Source organism: Meleagris gallopavo, chromosome 4 (genome assembly GCF_905368555.1).
Source record: "Meleagris gallopavo chromosome 4, MGAL_WU_HG_1.1, whole genome shotgun sequence".
Lineage (NCBI taxonomy): Eukaryota > Metazoa > Chordata > Aves > Galliformes > Phasianidae > Meleagris > Meleagris gallopavo.
In genome coordinates this window covers 39532419-39553081 of record NC_139407.1, presented here as the reverse complement: position 1 = coordinate 39553081, position 20663 = coordinate 39532419, and the positions used below count along the sequence as shown (strand labels likewise).

The 20663-nt window shown below is 36.6% G+C and overlaps 2 protein-coding genes across 5 annotated transcripts in view; one reads left to right on the top strand and one right to left on the bottom strand.

The window, feature by feature from the left end:
* The window catches only part of LOC116216570 (uncharacterized), a 62249-nt gene that overhangs the window by 21697 nt on the left and 19889 nt on the right, over window positions 1–20663 (top strand). Inside the window, exons 7-11 of one of the 2 annotated variants that reach the window (XM_085222946.1) lie at window positions 2149–2243; window positions 6775–6856; window positions 9290–9380; window positions 16666–16753; window positions 17464–20184. The gene's annotated coding sequence lies outside the window, so the exon portion shown is untranslated. Of the gene's footprint in view, window positions 1–2148; window positions 2244–6746; window positions 6857–9289; window positions 9381–16665; window positions 16754–17463; window positions 20185–20663 lie in introns of those variants that run through there. The other variant, XM_085222948.1, reaches the window with a different exon arrangement.
* The window catches only part of RAP1GDS1 (Rap1 GTPase-GDP dissociation stimulator 1), an 86254-nt gene that overhangs the window by 46977 nt on the left and 18614 nt on the right, over window positions 1–20663 (bottom strand). For 2 of the 3 annotated variants that reach the window (XM_085222940.1, XM_085222942.1), the window contains exon 2: window positions 10462–10572. In XM_085222940.1, coding sequence (XP_085079066.1) covers window positions 10462–10572 — 111 coding nt within the window. The remainder of the gene's footprint in view (window positions 1–10461; window positions 10573–20663) is intronic. The other variant, XM_085222941.1, reaches the window with a different exon arrangement.

Genomic DNA, 20663 nt, shown 5'->3' with positions numbered 1-20663 from the left:
CAAAAACAAACAAACAAAAAACCAGGCCTTTTCCATTGCTTCTGCACTGTACTTCAAATTCTAATCTGAAAAAAAATTTTTACATTCTATTACCTGAAACTACTGTTCACTGAAGTCTTCTGAGAAGAAAAAATATTTAACACTTAATCTTTATTTGGCATATTGTATATTCAATGAATAGCCCTTGGAATTTAACAGTTGGATAAACATCATTTAACTATGTGGCACTAACAATACACATCACTATTAAGAGGAATTTATGTAAAATATAACCCCACTAAGCAGCAGTGATTACCATTCAGTATCATTAAGCTAAGCCAGTTTACTGGGAGACAGTCCAATAAAAAGCAGTTTGTTTGATTTATTATGTCAAAATTAAATATGTATACTGTAATAAAGTATAATACACAGCATTTGTGATGAAACATTTCTGCATTGTGTTATACATTGCCTTGAAAATACAGTTTCATAAGCTAAGATGCAACAAGCATCTGTAGCAAAAAGAAAGGAACAATTTATAGCACAGAATTTGAGACAAAACTCCCTTACAAAATATCCATCAGGATCCCCAGTTTTCAGAAAAGCATCTGACTATAAGTCTTATCAGGTAAACTTAATGGACTTCAGTGAGCTTAACTAGCTGAGCTGGCCCAATCAGATTTGAACCTCTGGCTCTGCTACAAGAGATCATCTGCATCCAAGGCAGACTAGAAATTCTAGCTTGTCTGAATATGTAATTCTAAGATGTGGTCATTTCAGTTCGACAGTTTCCCTGCTAACAAACCCCTACTGCTGATGCAGTTATTCTGCCAAAAGCTAGAAAAACAAGTAAGGTGTTTTTGCTGGGTAATGTTACTTTCAAAGTGATGTGATGTAAGGTAGTGTAGCAAAGGAGTATTTTAGCCAGCAGAAACACATCTGTTCTGAGACAGTATTCATCTTTTCCAAGCCTTCTCTAGCAGAATATAAAGCCTTCCTCAGAGTTTTATTTACCATCTTCATTTTCTCATCAAAACTCACTCTATGAAAATGCTCCTGTCAAATTTCTTCCTCCGTAATCCACTACCACCTAGACTTATCTCTGTAAACATACGATTGATTTTATGCTTACAGACCAATCAAAATATCTTTTGTCATGCAAAATACTCCTAATTATGCTAAATGTTATTTTCTGCTAATACAGATGTAAAATATAATTCAACTATAAATGCTGAATGCTTATGTTATGCTTTTTGCTTTACTTTTTATTGCATTATATTCCCCATCACGAAGACCAAGTTTATGATGTTCAGCAAAGACAGTGTACTGAGAAATAAACTTTGAAGAAAGAATACTTTTCTTGACACCTGCTCTCATATAAGAATTGAGACTGATGGTGCTGCAAAACAAAGGAATTGAAAAAGGAGCAACTTTATATCCAAATGTTTTAAGTACTCTGTCATCCACAAGGGCTGCTCTGAAAGTAATGCCTCCTAAATTATTGTCTCATAGCAGAAGATGATGGTGGTATGGCAGCAGAGGCTGAACCTTCCCAACCAATTCCATTACACTCTGTTGCCGTGTAACAGGTGGCACCAGAGGGGCACTCTGACACAACGGTATCTGACATGGGAGTGCATATGAAACAAAGGTGTGTCACTGAATTCCTCCATGTGGAAAAAATGGCACCCAGTGACATTCACTGATGCTTGCTGAACACTTATGGAGACCAAAGAGTGGATGTGAGCACAGTGAGGCAGTGGGTGGTTACTGCCATGAAAGATAAGCTATGTTCCGGACAGCCATGCACAACTTTCATACCATGAAACAGAGTGTCTCGATCAGTTCATCCTCATCCTCATGAATTGGCTAACAGTGGTGACTATCGTGGAAAAAAAAATATGCATTTTGTAGCTGAGAATATGCTCTATAAAATAGTGTTATTGTACTCTTTGTAGCTGTTGCAGTTTTCTTGGGAATAAAATGGAGGCATTACTTTTGGAGCAACTTATGCCCATAACTTTCTACAAGTATAACTCAGGCTCAATGGAACTAACAGTACATAAAAATTTGTCCTTAAAGGTAAGAACATTGGCAAATGCTGACAAAGTCATGACCTTTCTTTCTATTTCTTGTACTAATTTCACTCTGTTCTCAACATTCATGCAGCAGTAACTGAGTGAAATCAGTAGAAATTCTGAGTGTGAGCAGCTGCTGCAGAAGGCAGTGGGAATTATAGAGATTCAGCATCCATCACCGCACAGGTACCTGCATTTAATTTGATGACTTTATTTCAAAATTTTTAACTTTACATCTGTCCTGCCTGTCTTTCATTTCTTTCCTTCCTTTAAAAACATGCACTCCTTTTATTCCTTGCTACTTTTCTACTTAGGTTCATATTTTTCCATTTCTATTCCCCCTCCCTCCCTTGGTTTGAGAAGACAGATTCAATTAATTATCTCTGCATCACCGAATCCAAAGACGCTGGGTCAAGACTTAGCAGCTGCCAAACAAATACCACTTCATGTCTCCAATATGCACAGAAAATATGCTGTTAAAGGTGCTACAGACAGCTCAGTGCTACAGGGCAAATACTTCTAATGTTGGCCTTTATTCTGCTATTTATTAATAAGCCAACAATTAACTGGTATCATTGTGTGCTCACTCGTTTTGTGTTCTCCTGCCATTGTTGCCTGCTGGCTTCTGTTCTTGCTGCTTACTTGTTAGTAATGAGTATTAAATGGGTGAGTGCTCTTATGTGAAATAACAGTATCCAAAAGTTAATCCTACATGTGAGTGTCAAAATAGTGCCTACTGTTGGTGGTTATTGTTTTCTTCTAGGCTCTAATGCTGTGCAGAGGTTCACATTGTTACTTGATAACAATCCACATGAAGTGACACATCTCATCTTACTCTCACTCTGCTAAAATTTGACTGCAAAACTGGAGAGATTAGTTTAGTGTTGTTTATGGCCAAGTTTGCTTGAGCAAGCTGTGAAATGCTCGGGTTTTTCTCCATATTTCAGAAAGGGAAATTAGTTGGCTTAAAATGCCTCCACAATGGGAATGAATAAAATTTATATGTAATTTTTATTTCTTACAATAACTCTGCTAGGATAGAACATTCTACAAATTATTCTTTTCTGTGTTTGGGGTGGGAAAGTAGCCAAGCTTTTACTTTCATAGAAACAAAATGTGAAATGACCCCTGCTTAAAAACTAAACAGGCACAGAAGTTTTCTAAAACCACATGACACTTTGATGTGCTAAAAGTTCAACTTATAGGTGCTTGTCTGACTTGGTGAAGAATGAAATAAGAGCACATATGTTGAACTGCTAAAAATGTACAAAAAGGAAATAGAAAATATAGGTAAATAAATTAAAAAAAAAGGTAACTTTTTCCTTGAATCAAAGGCATTAGTGGTGACATTTGAAATATTTAAGAAAAGTGTATCTTTCTAGTATGAGTTTAGCAATTAAAAAAAAAATCTCTGAATTCTCTGTGATTTTGCTACTTGAGTACAGGAATTGTTTTGTCTTCTACGGCCAGTGAAGATAAGAAAAAGAAATGTCAATTATAGGAAGAGTGTAAGTACTAACTAACTCAACAACATATGAAAGTCGGTTAAAAAGAACATAATGAAGAATTTCCAACTCAGATATAACCTCTGTGTTAACATATGGTTGTGAGAACTGGAAATCCACCAAGACATAAAAAAATGGGAAAGTAGATGCCTTTGGAAGCAAATGCCTACCGGAGATTTGGGACATAGGACAGCAAGTCTCATCTCCGTGGAAGGAATGTGAGAAATCAGCAGTCTCTGCTGAAATCCAACATTTTCTTCAGCAGATGCTAACACATCCTCCTCTGTGATGCCATCACATAGGAACCACGGGGTTTTAGAAAACCTACTGGTGACTTGCATGAGAAAACCTGAACAGAAGGTTTAGGTAGGAGGGCTGAGCTCATGATCTCGACACCAGAAAGCTGAAACAGCAGGAAGTGATGGAAGAGATCTACTAGCAGTTGCTAGTATATTTTCTCTGATGCAACATAGAGAATGTATCCAAATCAAAACAGGGCAGTATGTAGCTAAAATATGTTTTTGAGGAAAAAAAAAATAGTACAAAGTAATTATACTCATTATGGGAGAAAAAGTGACATGCCAAAGAAGCCGTACAATAAACGTTGAAATTAAAATTTTCATGAGTAATTTGATAGCTTCTTGAGTTATCAGGGATTAGCATAGTTCCTCAAATAGAAAACTGCGTATCTTAGCCAATCACATCTACAAGGAAAAGTGTGTTACTTTAAACCTTTCTCATTGTACCGTAACTTCTTCCAAAAATGAGGGCCTTCCCTTCTCATTTAAGCATATCTCTATTGGTGTAATTCTGCTTTAGCATTTTTACATAGAAATGTGTGAACTCATAGGCTTGGATTCCAAAAAAACTAAGTGTAAAAAATATTTGGAAATGTGTGTGCTTGCCTTTCTGCTTCAGTCACATGCCAGACACTTTTTGGAGCTAGGTGTTGAAGGCTGGGATTAGTGGGCATTTTCAGCCTCTTACTCTGAGTATATCAGAGCCAAAAATAACGTTCTCAGCAGATTTTCAGATTTCTCATCTGTCAAATCTGGTTTATGTATGTCTGCTCTAACCTCTTGTATCTGAAACACAGCATGTCTGGACTAGCAAGAACTTTTTTTTTTCTTTTTTCTTTTTGTTATTACTGCAGTAATTGTCCCAGAAGGTCTGTGGTTTAAAAGAAAACCTATATTTCTTTCTTGTTTTCTTTTTCTCATGCAGTCCTTTTTTTGTGGATTTCTATTTGAGGATCTCAGGATAACTGTATTTTTTTTTAATAGATGTAGTATTTATGAGATAGTGCTTAGTGAGTATAAATCACTACATAGTGATATGCAGTGAAGGATATTGCTTTCTTTTGTATTTTCTTTACAATTAACCTATTGTTTCCTAAATGCAACAGTATATGGTCATGTTTTTTATAGATGTGAAGTCATAAATAAAGCATTTTCTACTTCTTACAAGTGAGAATTATATAAGATTATAAGTCTATAACCTTTCAAAATACTTTTATCCAGTGCAAAAGTGCTTTAGCCTTCTTCACCACCCCCCACCCTGTTTTTATACAGCAACATCCTAAATTCCTAGCCATAATGCATATGTTCAGAGACTATATTTTTCTGTTAACTTAGGCAGTCATTGATTGGAAAGTATCTGAGCCAATAAAATCATACATGGATGAAATTATATCCATTGTCTCACAGAATTTTTCCTACATAAAACAATTTAAGTTCAAGTTACTGTATCCTTTGAGTTATTATAATAATGCAACACATAACATTGTGCTTTTAAAATAAAACTCCTGAAACCAAATAATTGGCTCCTTTTTCTTAACAAAGACTTTTGGTTCCAAAATAGAAAATAACTTGAACGTGTAATAATCAGGTAAAATTTGTTATTCAAAAAGTAATAACATTCAGTAATACATGCCTAATGATGCCACTAGAGACAGTACTTTATACTGCCATTTTTCTACAGTAGTTGCATTGACAATTTCAGTTGGACAGGAAAGCAAACAGGCCTCCCCTCCATCATCAGCAATACTTTCACTTCCATTTGTATGTAGGGGAAGAACATCCTTCTGTAATTGTAATTAGAACAAAAACACAAGATACCCTTTGATTTCTAAGTTGCTAATATGATGAAAATTTAGCAAAAACATCAGACCAAATATACAGCTTTGCTAACTACATCCAAGATACGCAAGCAGACAGCCCTGGGCTGCAGACATGCTATGCTGTTTGAGTGGAGTTGGAGGGCAGGCTGATGTCCCAGGGGAGGAATGTGCTCCTCATTCCACTGTGCACACAGTCAGCTGAGGAAGGGCACTGGAATGGGCTGCCCAGGAAGGTGGTGAAGTCACCTGTTCCTGGAGGAGTTAAGAAATGTGAAAGTGTGGTACTTAGGGATGTGGTTTAGTGTGCATGGTGGTGATGGTTAGTGGTTGGACTAGAGGATCTTAGTGCTCTTTCTGATCGTAATGATTCTATGAGTCTATGACATGACCACGTTTCTGTAAGAAAAATGCATTCAGAATCACACACCAGTGTTCTTTTTCCCCTGATTTCCTCCTGTCATTTTTTTCTGCAGATTTTAATTCTTTTCTTTTTTTTTCTTTACAGACATTAAAAAGCAGCTACAACATAAGCTTTCCATTATTCTAGGCTATTTTGTGGATGAGGGGGAAAACAATCCCTGTTTATAGAGGTCTCAACTTATAATGGAGGGAATTCTATCATACTAAGCACAAAATGAAATCATATTTTCAATGTACAGTTAATGTTTTTTTTTAAGCTGAATTGAACAAGAGGTACAGAGCCTCAGAATCAAATTCACTCACAAAGTAATTTCTCTTTTTTCTTTGTCTTTTCCCATTGCTATGATAATTCTGCACTTCATATCACAGTAAACAGCCTGCTTCTGGATCAGCTAAATTCTTTCTTGACAATAACACACCAAACCTTGCCCATAAATCTAAAATGTACAGAGCAGACAGTGGAGTCATTTGTTTAATATATAGTTTTTAAAAGGCAAGACGCGGTAAGTGAATTTCACCTTCTAATTTGGTAGAAGGCAGTACTTCATTCAGTGCACCATCAAGCACCACAGCCTGCACTTAGAGATCTGAAGCGCAGAAGGTTTATCTGTTTAGAGATGGTGATGAACGCTGGTGAATGGAGAGAGATTGAACGATTGTGTTTTCCTTTCAGAAATATAGTGGACATAATGGCTGCAAAGTCCCTAGCTATGCCAGTCTTCATTGAGAATGATGAAAGAAGTCCACAAAATAAGGTATGTTTTCATTATTGTAAAGCATTTGCAATGTGCACTTAGCTCTTACTCCTCTGCCGTCGTTCCTTCTTATAGCCTATAGCCCTTAGTTTTGTCTAGCGGCTCTAGCTTGTTTAAATATGACTGGTCTCAGCCAGAAGCACTGAAGAAATAAATGTCCTCATAAACAGGAATAATAATCTCTCCAAACAATGTCTCCTGAAGAAACCATATGTGCAGGATTTTTAGACCCAGGTGTCAGATGTGAAGGGCTATACAGCCATCTCCCTCGACAAAATAGTAGCTAAAAACATTTCAGTTTGACCTGCAAATTGTTTATTGGCAGCTATCACAAATCGTTATTTGACTTACCCTTGTGTTCTGTTGTACGTGTGTATGCACAGGCCTTAATTTTTTGGTGTGACAAATGGCACAATAGCTCATCAGGCTAGAGAAAAGGGGTGTCACATTCAATGGCACTACAGCCTGTCTGGTATTATCAAAAGATGGGTTGGCAAGAGTTATGAAAAAAAAAAAAAGGAAAATAGAAGGTTACGTGAAAAGAAATTAAAAGCTATAGTGTTCATCACAGCTTTGCCATCTCCTTCTATATGATACATAATATGGGATTGGAAGAAAGTGATTTGTAACCTTTTAACAGTAAGAAGTTCAAAGATTGCATGCAAAGCAAATAGAACCAAAACTGTTGATGTACTGCTGACAAATGAAATTTCCTTGTGTTCCTGCAGCAACCAGAAGACTATGCTGCATGCATGCAGGCAGCAAATAAAAGCAGTGAAATAATCCGTGGAACATTCTTACGTACATGCAGCAGGTCTGCACTGAACTTGTGGAAATTAAACGTTTTTATTTCCTTTGTTAAAATCACTATCTTACACTGGATTTTTGGCTGGTGGTAGATCGGAATGGGTTCCATTAGTGTAATAGTATTACACTATGTTTTACGCCTAAAATAGTATTTATGTTCCAAGTCTGAATGAAGTGAATTGAACTTAAGTTACACGACTTAAGATACCATGGTGAACTCTCAATTAAAACACAGTCCTAAAAAATTTCCTTTAAATACACTCTATTTCTCACATAGTTTATTTTTCTATTCTTACTCCAACATGATGATCTACTGAACTATAATCAGAATGTAAATTTAATTAATATAATCATACACATGGAAATATCCTAAAGGAAAGTAGAACCATTATTTCAGAAATCTTTAATTTTTTTCTGTTACAATTAATATATAATTCAGTATAAACAATCTGACTTCTAATTATTACTACTCACCTTCCACGTTTCTTTGAAGGCTTCCTGGTGGAAACATTTCTATTTTAATGTTATCTGAAAACACAAGTAATGGAACTTTCCCATATAAAACATATTCCATGTTATCTCCCTAGACATTATTTAATTCTGCCCTCAAAAGAACAGACCAGTTAGGAATTATTCCATGAACTCTGGGGACAGTCTGTACAGTATGAAGTCTTTGGAGAAGTCCTCACAAACTTCACTTACCATAATATATATATTTGTGTATATATATATATATATATATATATATATAAAGGCTTGTATGTGTATGTATATACACACACACATATGCAAATATATAGATATGTGTATATACAGTCAGGAAAGGTCAGAGAATCTGACTTATTAGTCCTCTAAATTCTGTCTCAATAGCTTATTCTGAAGGTATCCGAATGTGACATGTCTGGAAGTAACTTAATAATGGTACATTTTTGCTGTGTAGATCACTCATTCTTCTGTTCTAGCTCATTTCAGGTAAATCAAGTTATTTAAAAAATAAAATTGATTTAAAGCATCAAAAACTTTGCTTCAAGAAAAAAAAACAACCTCATTTTAAAATGACAAGATGGTTATTTGACTTCAGTCTGTTTAAACTATGCTCACTGAAAGGGATGGAAGTCATCTCTTAAACCATTCTGTCATGTTGGCTTGCTTTGTCTTAGCTTTATGTGTTACTCTTAATATCTACGTTAGTAAACTTTGTCAATGGTAAAACATTTGTGATCGTTAGCCCGAAATCATCTTTGTGTGAGAAATATAGATACATAGAGATGTACTGATACGCAGACACAGAGGTACAGCTTCTGTTATATCTTCATGATATTACCATATATGCCATCTATATATCTCTGATATATAGTGTGCCAAATAAATGAATCTATGTTAGGAAGTTAACTGAATGGATGAGAACTATTAGAAAGAACATTCATTGGCTGCTTGGTCAAAGAAGATGGATTTTCACAATATACTGTTGGCCTGATAGTAACTACAATGTTTAGAAGAACAATTACATAAGTACTCCTTGAACCCATTGATTGGATTGGTTTAAACTCCAGAGGGATTACAGCTGTATATGTAAAACTACCCAAAAGAAATGGGTCAAAATCTTAATCTGTTTATCTGATTTAGCAGCCACAAGACCAGAAGAGAAAAGATTCTGGAAGGAAGAGCAAAGCCTTAGACCGTGACAGAAGAGTCATCTGGCTGCAAGGAAGCGCTGGTATGTTTGCTGTACATTAGAGAAAATTATTTTGCATCTGCTAACCTTGTGCTGTTACAAAACTATGCAACTTTCATCGGCAAAATGATAATCTGTGTTAATTATGCTAAATACATCATCACTTTTTCATACGATTTCCTTTTAATTAAGCTTCAGATTAAGTATTAGATTTAGAAGTATTGGAAATACCAAAACCAACAGAAAATTGGATTGAAGTATTGGATGTGCCTAATAAATAAGCCCACAACAAAAGTGATTCATCATTTTCAAAAAAGTGGGTTGATCTCTGGCTGACATCTCCCTGCAAAATAATTAAAATGAAAAAAGCACCACTATTAAATGCAAAGACTGTTATTATCCACATGACATCTTTGATGTGATACGAATGGGACTTATATTCTACTGTGAAAAACCTCATGAAGTATTTTACTCCAAGAAAGCCAAAAGACTGTGATTTGTAGAATAACATGGAAAAGAAACAAGGCTTATCAGTAGTACCTGGAATAAGGACACACATTTCACAGCTTTTAGGGGATAACAACTACCAAACTAAAAAAAAACAACCAAGCCATGCAACAAAAAAAACATTTTGTTTCATTCTTAATTTATCATTTATCTATCATTTAAATACCCAGCCCATTTCTGCTAACTGAAACAACTGGCAATAAGAAATGTTGATCACAGGTATGAGGAGAAGTAGCCAACTACCAAGAGGAAACAACACTCTCTTCACCAGAATTAGCAAGCAGCTCCTATATCCCCTCTCCTGGTCCTGTTAGGCCCATTTGTCCAATCCTTGTCCTATCCTCAGTTGGGAAATTTCTTGTGCTACTTCAAAATACTGGAAAAATGATGAACTACAACTGTTTCAAATAGCAGGTATTTACTTATCACTGCCTTCATTGCCACCCAAATGTCACAGATAGGTGTTTAAAAAGAAACAAACAACAACAACAAAAACCCTGAGCAACCAATCTAGCAGCCCATTGCTTGCACGAGGTTTTAGCCACAATTTATTACCTCTCTTTTTATTCACTGATACCATGGTATGATTAAAAATTGAAAGGTCCATAGAACTTACTGTTTTGTGCCAGAGCTTGAAGCAGACAGTCCAAGCATCCCTCCAAGCTATCTGCTGTGCTGTCAGTGGCTGTTATCTTCAGCTTTTTCAGGGCATCACTTAGATTATCTGCTTGGTAAACACAAAGAAAAGAGAAATCAGTGTCCTTAGCCGTTTGGTAACAGCACTGAATGTAAACAGTAACTGTAAAGTAAACAAAATTCTCTATCAGTGAAGAAGGAATTAATGTTCTGTATTCTGAGGATATAAAAAGCTGGGAGTCAAAGGGTAAGCATGAAATTAAACTTTTCAAATTTACGCATGCATTTATCCTCCTGCATCTGAGAACAGGACGCCAGCAGGCACTTTATGAAATGCTGCTGAGCAGCAATTTAGCCATCAATATTCTCTCAGCTGAGTTGGTTCAAAGAACCAGCAGCAGTATCTCTGCTTGTATACTTCTGCATAGAAAAAAATATGATGGAAATAAGTACAGTTTGAATTTTTGCCATCAACAATGGGAAAATACTTGCCAGTGCCATTTCCTGTGTGCTGTGTATGTTTCCATCTTGGCTACACATTCACAAAGCCTCAGTGCTGAGCTTACAGCCTTTTAAGGATTATGCCATTTTCCACCACATTGTTCTAAGTGCTGTTTATATGAACTGTGCTAACTCTTTAAATTTAATCCACCATAAAAATATAAGGCATCTTCTAGAAATAAGAAACTTCTTTTGTAAATTTCACATAATTAAATAGCCCTTCCTTCTTGCTTAAAAAAGAATCACCACAAATCATCTCAAACCATGTAATGTAACTCTCAACAGCCATCCATTTATTCTCGTAAAAGTTAGGGCAGTAGCGCTGCTGCCATTTTGAGTATTCTCTGTATTTGGGAGTGAGGCAGCAGTGTTGGCAGCTGTCAGCCAAGTCTCCTCGCTTTGCACACCGATGACTACCCCTGTGCTGAATGGGCTACCCTTTAAAACACAAGTGCTGAAGCAGTTTCCATGCCAACTCTCTCCGTAGGCAGGAATTGTTACTCCAAACAAATAATGTTAAATAGTGTCTAGCCGCCTACCATTCCTGAGTGACTAATCAGAAAGCCTTCACTCCAGCCCTACAGAACCACAGGGAAAGTCGCACTTTCCCTGCTCCTCACTTGCCCACATACAGGATGGTGCCAAGGAAAGGAGGCACAGCTGGAGCTTCCCTGTTGCTGCTGTTATTTGCCCGTGAGGCACTGGCAGCCCACTGCAGAATCAGGAGGTGTAGCATGGAGGGAGAGAAATTGCGCTTCTCCTCCTAGAGCCGCTCTGCTTCTCAGACTGAGCTGGGGCTTTCATCCCACTTCCATTTGGCAGCCCAATATCCCATAGAGATAAAAGTATGACGCTTCGTTTTTAAAGTTCCCAGTGTTTAGGTATGAAATTGTTTATCAGGCAGTTCGTTTGTTCACTACTGTGCGCTTTCTTAGCTACTCTACAGACAGGAACTCTATTCCCCTTCCAACCCCTACAATTCTGTGATTCCTCCTAAATTCAACTCTGTAAAGCCTCTGGGGAAGCTGCACATGATTCTGCTCCCTACCACCTGTCCTCACTGTCCTTGAACAAGCCAGCAAGAAAGAAAAAATTCTCCAGTATTGACTTATGTCCACTATTTTAATATTCTACCCTTACATGTGGTATGCAGCATGATGTAATTTTCAAATGTAATCAACTAAATATTTCAATCTCTGGATAAATGACTCAATTTGTCATGATACTGAGCACATGTATATCTCACTGACATACGTGCACACCTAACTTTTAAAAATCAGTCAGTGCTTGTGGCAACAGTACGCCATATTACTTCTAAAATGTTGCGGTATAAACCAAATTGCCATTCGCTAGATGAGATTAGATTTTCTAAGTACTTTTAAAATACGACACGGGAAATTAAATTAGAAACCATAGGCATAAACTGTGTTTTTAAAATAAATAATGATACTACTTGAACTTCTAACAAGCCTACAATTCTAAACCTATTGCAGCCTTAGACATCTCTTATTCTGCGCAAAAAAAGAAAACACAAGTAGGAACACTGCAGGAACACCAGACCTCTGGCCACAACATCAGAAAGCCACAAGGACAGGGAGAAGAAGTGCCCTTCAGGAAACATTATTGCTCACTTTGTCTCTTCTTGCCAAAGCCAGGGCTTTCTCTCTCCTAAGCAAGGTTAACGCCTTGAAATGCATTTTTCTTTGATGTCGTGGAATACTGGACGTATGCAAATATAACATAAACAGATTCAGAGGTTTTGTTCCTTCTACTCCCTCCTCCTTTTATTGTTCTGAAAGAACAAACCTTACAGTTGAAATGACGCTGTCAGGGATATTCAGTGAAAAGGCAGCAGTGCTCCAGTAGGTTCCTATCATATAATTACACAAGGCTTCCTGATTTCTGCAGTTTCACAGTTGCACTGAACCTGTCATTTAGGGAGGAAGCTGCAGATGCTTTTCTTTCACGTACAAATACCCTCTTGTTTCCTTGTGATCATCTCTTGCTTACTTTTCCATCTCTTTCTCTCTCTCTGTAGAAGCTGTTTTCCAGCAGGCTTGTTACTGCAGAGACTGATCAGATTCTCGGAGATAAAAAATCCACAGGACAAAACCAATATAAGGCATTTTTTTCAGCTGAGCGTCAGAGAAATGTGAATAAGTAGATTCTGTCAACATGTAGAGTCACGTAAAGCTCATTAGGTTGGGAAGATTTAAGGGGACAAGATCAAGACAGTAAAGGTAAAAATAAGGCTAGCTGTGATTCGTATGGTATAGTTGCTCAGCAATCTGTTATCACGTGAATTTGTGAAGAATCAAGTCAGAGGTTTAACAGCAGTATCAACTGTTTTGTTGATGATCCCAAGCACAGGGAGTCACTTGTACTTAAACCTGGCTTACAAGATTGCTGTCAGAATCATTAGTTCTCTTACATGGAAAGCCCTGAACCCCACAGAATTTAATACCATATATCCTAAAGGTACTAATTGTTAAGTTGGGAAGGGGAGTCTGGCAAGCTGTCAAACCCAACTGGCCATTCCACTTCCTACTGTATTTTGATTTTCCTTGATGATTACACAAACACTCAGTAAAACAAAATGGACTCAATCCTTTAGTAACTTTTGTTGTTTTGGGGTGCATGGTGTTATTACTACAATCTCTTACACAGGCATTTTTACAGAATAGAAATAGAACCTGATTCACGTAAATGAATACTTTAATATTCTGTTTCATTTCACTGTACCCTTATTTAGGAGAGCTTTATTACGTCTCTTATTTTCAACTACTAATTTATTTCATACAGAAGTATTGTTCCTTTATCTCATTTAAAAATTGGTAGTTCATCATCCTTGTTTTGGGTCAGGGCCTCAGGAATGTTGGATAAGCTACAGATAGTTTTACAAGGTGGCCAGTAGTTGTGCCTGGCAACACAGCTTCTGTGTCCAAGAACCAACTTGCTAATTTTGCTTTGAGTCCAAAGTACCTTCATCCAAACCACAGAGAAAGTCAAAGTACACCAAAGAAATACATTTTCAGATGAACACTAAAAACAAACAAACAAATAAATAAATAAATGCTGCAGAAGAGTATGTAGACGGATAAATGGTCTGAACAGTTCATTTTTCTCTATTTTGTGACCTTTTTCCAGTATAGTGATTTAAAAAAACAAACAAACAAATGTATCATTAACATTTCCTGTATCTTTTGACTGATATTCAGTATACTGTTGTGATTTCAGGTACTAACACATTATAGTTGCAAGTTATCCTATTCACTCTGAATTCCTGTTGTACTGCACTAGGATGATCAAGAACTGCAGGCTGTTCTGCAGATGTTGTTCAGTCCACAATGTCAGAGAAGGTGCTCAAGTCACAGAGATGCACGTTTCAGAGAGTAGACAAATAGACATAGGTGCTGTAGCAGGTGTGCTAGATACATCTGCAGGTCTCCAGTCACCCAGGGTCAGTAATAACCTGTGGTAGTAGAAAAGGCACAGGAATGGCTGAGCAAAGGTAAGGAGTGCCTCAAGAGGTTAAGTTGGCCAGAGCTCTTCCATGTTGTAAAGGAGATGAGTGAGTAAAAATGATTGAGATATATGGAATCATAAACAGTACTAACTTGATAAAAGGAAAGCTGCTATTTACTATTACTCCTAACACAACTACTAGAATACCAAAATGAAATCATTAAGCAATAAGCTTGAAGGAGAATGTATATTTTCACACTACATGTAATTAAACTGTGGAACTGTTATGAGGCTGGAACTGTAAACAGGTTCATTTAATTTATTCAATGAGAATTTTTTTCATGAAGAAACTAAAATCCATGCATGACTATTAATACTAAAATATGCATAGAAATTCTGGATTAGGAAGTTCCCAGTCCACAGATTACTAGAAACTGGGAGCATGCCACTTGTGCCATCCCATCCCTGCCCTGTCTATTGTTTTTCCTGACATACACTACTGTGCACTGTCAAAATAGCTGCCTCAACTCATGGTATCATGCACCAGGCTACAGAGAGGCTATATGGCAGTGTCACATCGTGCCTCAGTGCTCCAGTTCACCAGGAAAAGATCTCCCCAGCTGTGCTTGGATTTTGCTGGCCATCTGTTTCCACCTAACAATCTGGGAATGACTTTTACCACAGTGAGAAAGGTAATTCCTGTGTTATCAGCTGCATTTTTGATGCTGAACAGATCCTGAGGCTGACCCTGGCCCTAAGCCAAGATTAGTACCTAAATCCATGAATCTGGACTTCCTAATCCAGGAGTAGTTTGTTGTTGTTAAATTTAAAACAGAAATCCTGCTTGCTTTTCTCTGTTCTACCATGTGCACAGATGGGTTAAAGTTTTTTTTTCCCAACCAATTCTACTAGTACTAAGGAAATACTGATAGATCATTACTTTCAGGGCTTGTGCTGTAACCTGCTTTTAACTTAAGTACGTTTGCTCTACTTTTCTAGCATAGTGGCTAATTTTAATAAGATTGCCTATTTTTGACAACAGTTCAGCTGCTTCATTCTTAAACACTTTCTGAATCTTGGATATATACCATCTGGTCTTAAAGACTTGTTACTCTTTCACTTATCCGTTTCCTTCAGCGTCTGTTCTTCTGACACCTCAATCTCTCATAGAGCTTCATTTTTATTACCTGACAGTACTGATACAGTATGGCTCATTGCCACCTGTGCAGCAAGCTACCTAATGATTTTTGATAATTATCAGGTCAGCCTATATAAGCTAGCAACTACTTAGTTTGTATTCAAAACCAGGATAGAAACCTAAACAAAACAGCTCCAGCCAGTACTTGTTCACTTGCAATCTCTTGCCAATTCAGAATTTTGCAGCAATTCTACATGAAAAAGGCTGCTTTTTTTTTTTTTAACCTCTGAATTCCTTCAATAACATGCCCCAAAAGATGTAAGAAACATACACCTTTGCATGTAAGTAGAACTAAAAGGGTCAAACCTTTTAATTAATGCAATATTATTACAAACATATTTACATTGACCAGTAGCTGCTGTAATTGATTTCTGTATGCCAACGATCTTTTCCTTCTTACGCAAGTCCTGACTTGCAAAAGGCAAGATAACACAACAGACTCTTCAGAAGACTTGAAAGGATGCTGGAAGATTTTTGTTCCTTCCCAAAGATAATGTGATGCAGATTTAGGTATCTTTATACTTCATAATGAAACACTGAAGACCTAGAGGAACTGTATTACAACTTTATTGAAGTGTATGGTGTTTGAAAACACAAAAGCCCTTAAAAGTTGTGATTAAAACATTTCCAATAAGAAAATGAAATAGATCTTTTCACAAATAAAACAGAAATATATTGTTCAATACAGAGAATTGGTAATAAAATTTCATTTGAGTATCAGCTAATGTTAGAAAAAATACTTATTTCAATTAATGAAGACATACAGTTGTAAGTTTATGAAAAGATATTTTCTGGTACTCTACTAGTAGGAACAGAATAAAAAAAATGATATACAAGATGGCTACCAATTTCTTAAAAAACCATTTATTTGACCAATAATTGCACATTTTCTTTTCATATCATTTATTATTCCGGGTGCCTGATCTTCCACACAACCAAAACACAGGAGATGTGAAGGGCATGAACATAAAATACTAACTAGGACCTTTGTTAAACAAAGGCTTTTTAATTTTTCACCAGACAGAAATGCACATCATCATCTACAAGCAAACCTGAATCCCTTCAGTGGATTTATTAACTGTTGTGTTCTAAATTGGAAATAAAGCAGGTAAGATGCCTCTTTTATCCTAAGTGATGTGCTGTGTCAAGATTAGCCAAAATTATAGAAAAAAATATGCAGTTTTCCTCTGTGTACGCCAGCTTAATTCCCACATGTTCACATGAATTTTTATAAATATATTCACTTCATAAATTCATGCGTACCACAGTTCATTTCTTCAGAGTCACCTTATTGGATAGAGGATCTTACCCTTCTCCATTTTTAAAAACTTTCATAAAGACAATATTTAAGTGGTTTATCTCCACAGATTACGGTATGACTATCCTTCTCTGCTTGCACCTACTCTAAAAGCTTTGATCCTAATGTTGACTCAAGTTAACTGAGTATAAATGGCAAATGTTAAGCAAGAGGAAAACACTTCCTGGAAAATGTTTTTCAATTTTCCTTCAAATTATTTCCCTGATGCATTAAAACAAACACTGATTTTTTTATTTGTATAATTTAATGGGGCTCCCAATTTTCCATACTTTTCCAATTTCTGTACACACTAGGGATTGTTAAACAGCAAAATAACACAGATAACACTGAAGTTAGGTGAATAGATATTCACATGAGTTTAATGCAGGATTTAGATTGTAAGTATCCATCTCTCATCTATACAGCGAAGTTAATCTACTGTTAGTTTTTTAATAAATTATTTGTTCTCCTTTTAAAAATACTTGGCCTATCATCTTCTCCTCCATTTATTTTATAAACAGAACCTGAGCATTAAATAAATAAATGAAAATTGGACAGTGCAAGCCTGAGGATACAATGTTCCAGTATTTGAAGAAGCCAAGAAAAACTCTTATTAACTTCAACAAGCTCCAGATCTGACCTTTGGCCTACGCTATGCAAGTAAGTACATATAAATTATACAATCAGTACAGTGTCTGTCATAGTTACATTTATGGCATTAGTTTGAGTTATTGAACAAATATAGGAACAGATTTTATGCAAAGGCCCCAGGCTCATCTTATTCTATCCACAGTGAAAATTTTGCCTGAATATGATACCTGGGCTCAAAACTAATATTGCTAACTCTGATTCGATGCTGCATTATCTTCTTTTTGAAGCCTCAGCTACTCTAAGAAGTCGGTTATGAAATACTAATCTGTAAAACAACATGCTTCTCCCTTTCGTGGGCTCCCTGAAAGCCTTCAATATGGAAATGAGGGACTTAAAAGGCAAACAGTGCATCCACGGTGTGCCAGAGATTTTGTTTCTTCCTTTGTTGTTGTTGTTGTTGTTGTCTAGTTTAAAAGCCATCCTGAGAGCTTTCCTAGAAACAATGCCAATTTTCAGTTTTCAGATATTCCTTATGACAGTAAAGCCATGATGATACCAGAAGAAGGGACTCACAGAAATCATGCGATTTTATATCTTCACCAATGTCTTTCAATGAAAATAACACCACTACTGCTAGTGATAACTGATAACAGAAACCAAGCTTTTTGTTATCTCTTACAAAAATACAGGCTTTGCCTGTTTATTACAAAGTCTGTTTCTAAATTGTTTCTAACAAAATCACTAACAGTGTAAATAAAAACAACTCTTAAAATTGACTAATCTTAACAGGAATATGTATTCATTTTCTTTCTTTTAATTGCCATCAGTTTCAAAAATAACAAATGCCTCTCACATCTCTATTCTTACCCACCTTACAGAAGTGACAACCTCTGAAACTGCCAATGTACTTGTATTATGGGAAGGTATATGTGTAATTTTGCATAGTAGCAAAAAATATTAAGCTCCCCGACACATTTTGTGTAAGCTTTTCAAATATAGTAAGCTGAAAACAAAATCTCAGCCCTTGACCTGTTGAGTGTTAACAAAATTCCATCTGGTCACTTTGGAGCTGTGCCAACATTACCACACAAAGAGCCTTTGAGCCATTTGAATGTTCAAGAGTCATTTGACAGCTTTTTTATTTATCCGCTCCTTTTTTTTTTTTTCTTTTTTTGTCAGATACACACCTAATAACATATTACAGATGGCTAGGTTCTAACAAGTTTACTTGCATGTAAGCTTGAAACTACCCTTGAAAGTAAACTGCTGAGTTTTTGCTTTGGGTTGTTGGTTGGGTTTATGTATTTTTTCTAACATTTAGGATTGTTCAGTCTACTGCTGCTCTGATTTCCTTTTTAGGCAAAACAAAAGTGAAAGTGAAGACCTGGTTCATGGCTGTTCTAAAAATGTGAACATAATAAGACTGCTCAGCCTGCTCGAGGCAACGGAATGGGAGTATGGTAGTAAAAATGTCACAGTAGGCAGCAGGTTAAACAAATGTCTGTCCTGTGACAGATATCTTCATGGGGGAAACAAATCTCACTCTGAAGCAAGAGAGATTTCAGCAACAGATGAGTACTGCACTCAGTATGCATTAAGTGCAGATCTTTTAGTGCAGAAATTGGTTATTGATTTATTCCTTCATCACTGTGCTAAAATATGTGCATTTAATAGTGAAAAATAAATTATGCATTGAAATCTATATTCAAATCTATGTTGGAAAAACAAAATTGGCTTGAGAGAAAAAAAAAAGTAAATAGAAATTTTGAGCCACCTGATCTAGCTTCAGAGTTAGCACTGCTTGACCTCTCTTATTCCTAGTGACCTGCTTTTTCATGTGATGTTCTGAGTACAACCGATAAGGTTGTATGCACCATCCATACACAAAACTGAGCTGCCTGGCCTGATATACAGACTTCAACACGAAAGAACTAGTAAAATAATCATAGCAATAGCTGAATCATAGAATCATAGAATGGCCGGCGTTGAAAAGAACCTCAAAGATCATCTACATTCAACCCCCTTACCGTGGGCAGTTGCCAACCACTACAGCAGGCTGCCCAGAGCCACATCCAGCCTGGCCTTGAATACAGCCAGGGATGGGGCATTCACAACCTCCTGGGGCAACCTGTTCCAGTGGATGGTTGAGGAGGACTCAAAACATTGCAAGACTGGCAGATGTAATCTTGGCCATCCACTTGAGCGCAACATCCAGTCAAGAGACAAGTAAAGCAATACTCACTGCTCCACTAGACTCTGGTCTGGGATTTGAGAAATACAGAGTGAGAAAATAAAACAGCCAAAGAGGTGGTAGAACAGTGACTCATCTAGGAAATGCTCTGAGGCTTTAAGGAAAGGCTATCAGAGACTGAATGGCAGGGCATAATGATCTTTCTACATGTTCTGTAATTACTCAGCGCTACATTTTTAGAGATGTCTTCACATCTTAAACTGAGGTTGTTGTTGAAAATTAACAATCAACGTGATCTGCTTTGGTACTCATAGTCAGAGATCTTAAATTTTAACCTATTAATATATTTTCTTTGTTTTGCTATAGTACTTTTGCATGTGATTACTGATACAGAGGGTATTAGCCTACAAATGCTCACCATCCTAGAAGAAAGTTTGGATCCTGAGCATTTTTCTAAACCGTAAGTCCTTTAAAAACTTTAAAATACATAGATTTGTATTTCCCAGTCATTTTCCGAGCTAAAAAGTTGTATTGTATGCTGGATTTTCAAGCTGCAGGTGTTAAATTCAAGATTGATCAGAGTATTCCAGCAAAGCATTTTCCCTTCCTTCAGCTATTGATCTGAGCTTCTCCTTGGCACTTGCTATCATGACGTCTGTGCTGTTCTCTTTGCATGTTAGCTCCATGAAAAACCTCTGATGCCTGACACAGAACCAGGAAATGGAAACTGAAAGACTGAGGGTTCACACAGAGTGCTTTAGCCAAACCTCAACAAGGAGAGTAAATATTTAGCCTGGTGAAGTTATAAAGGCCACTTTGTATCCTGTTTTTTTACACTTTCTGTAGATCTGTAATACATATATTTCACCGGTAAAATAAAACATAAGCAAATAGAAATAAGATTAAACTGCTTCTAAAATAAAAGATAATGAAGCATTG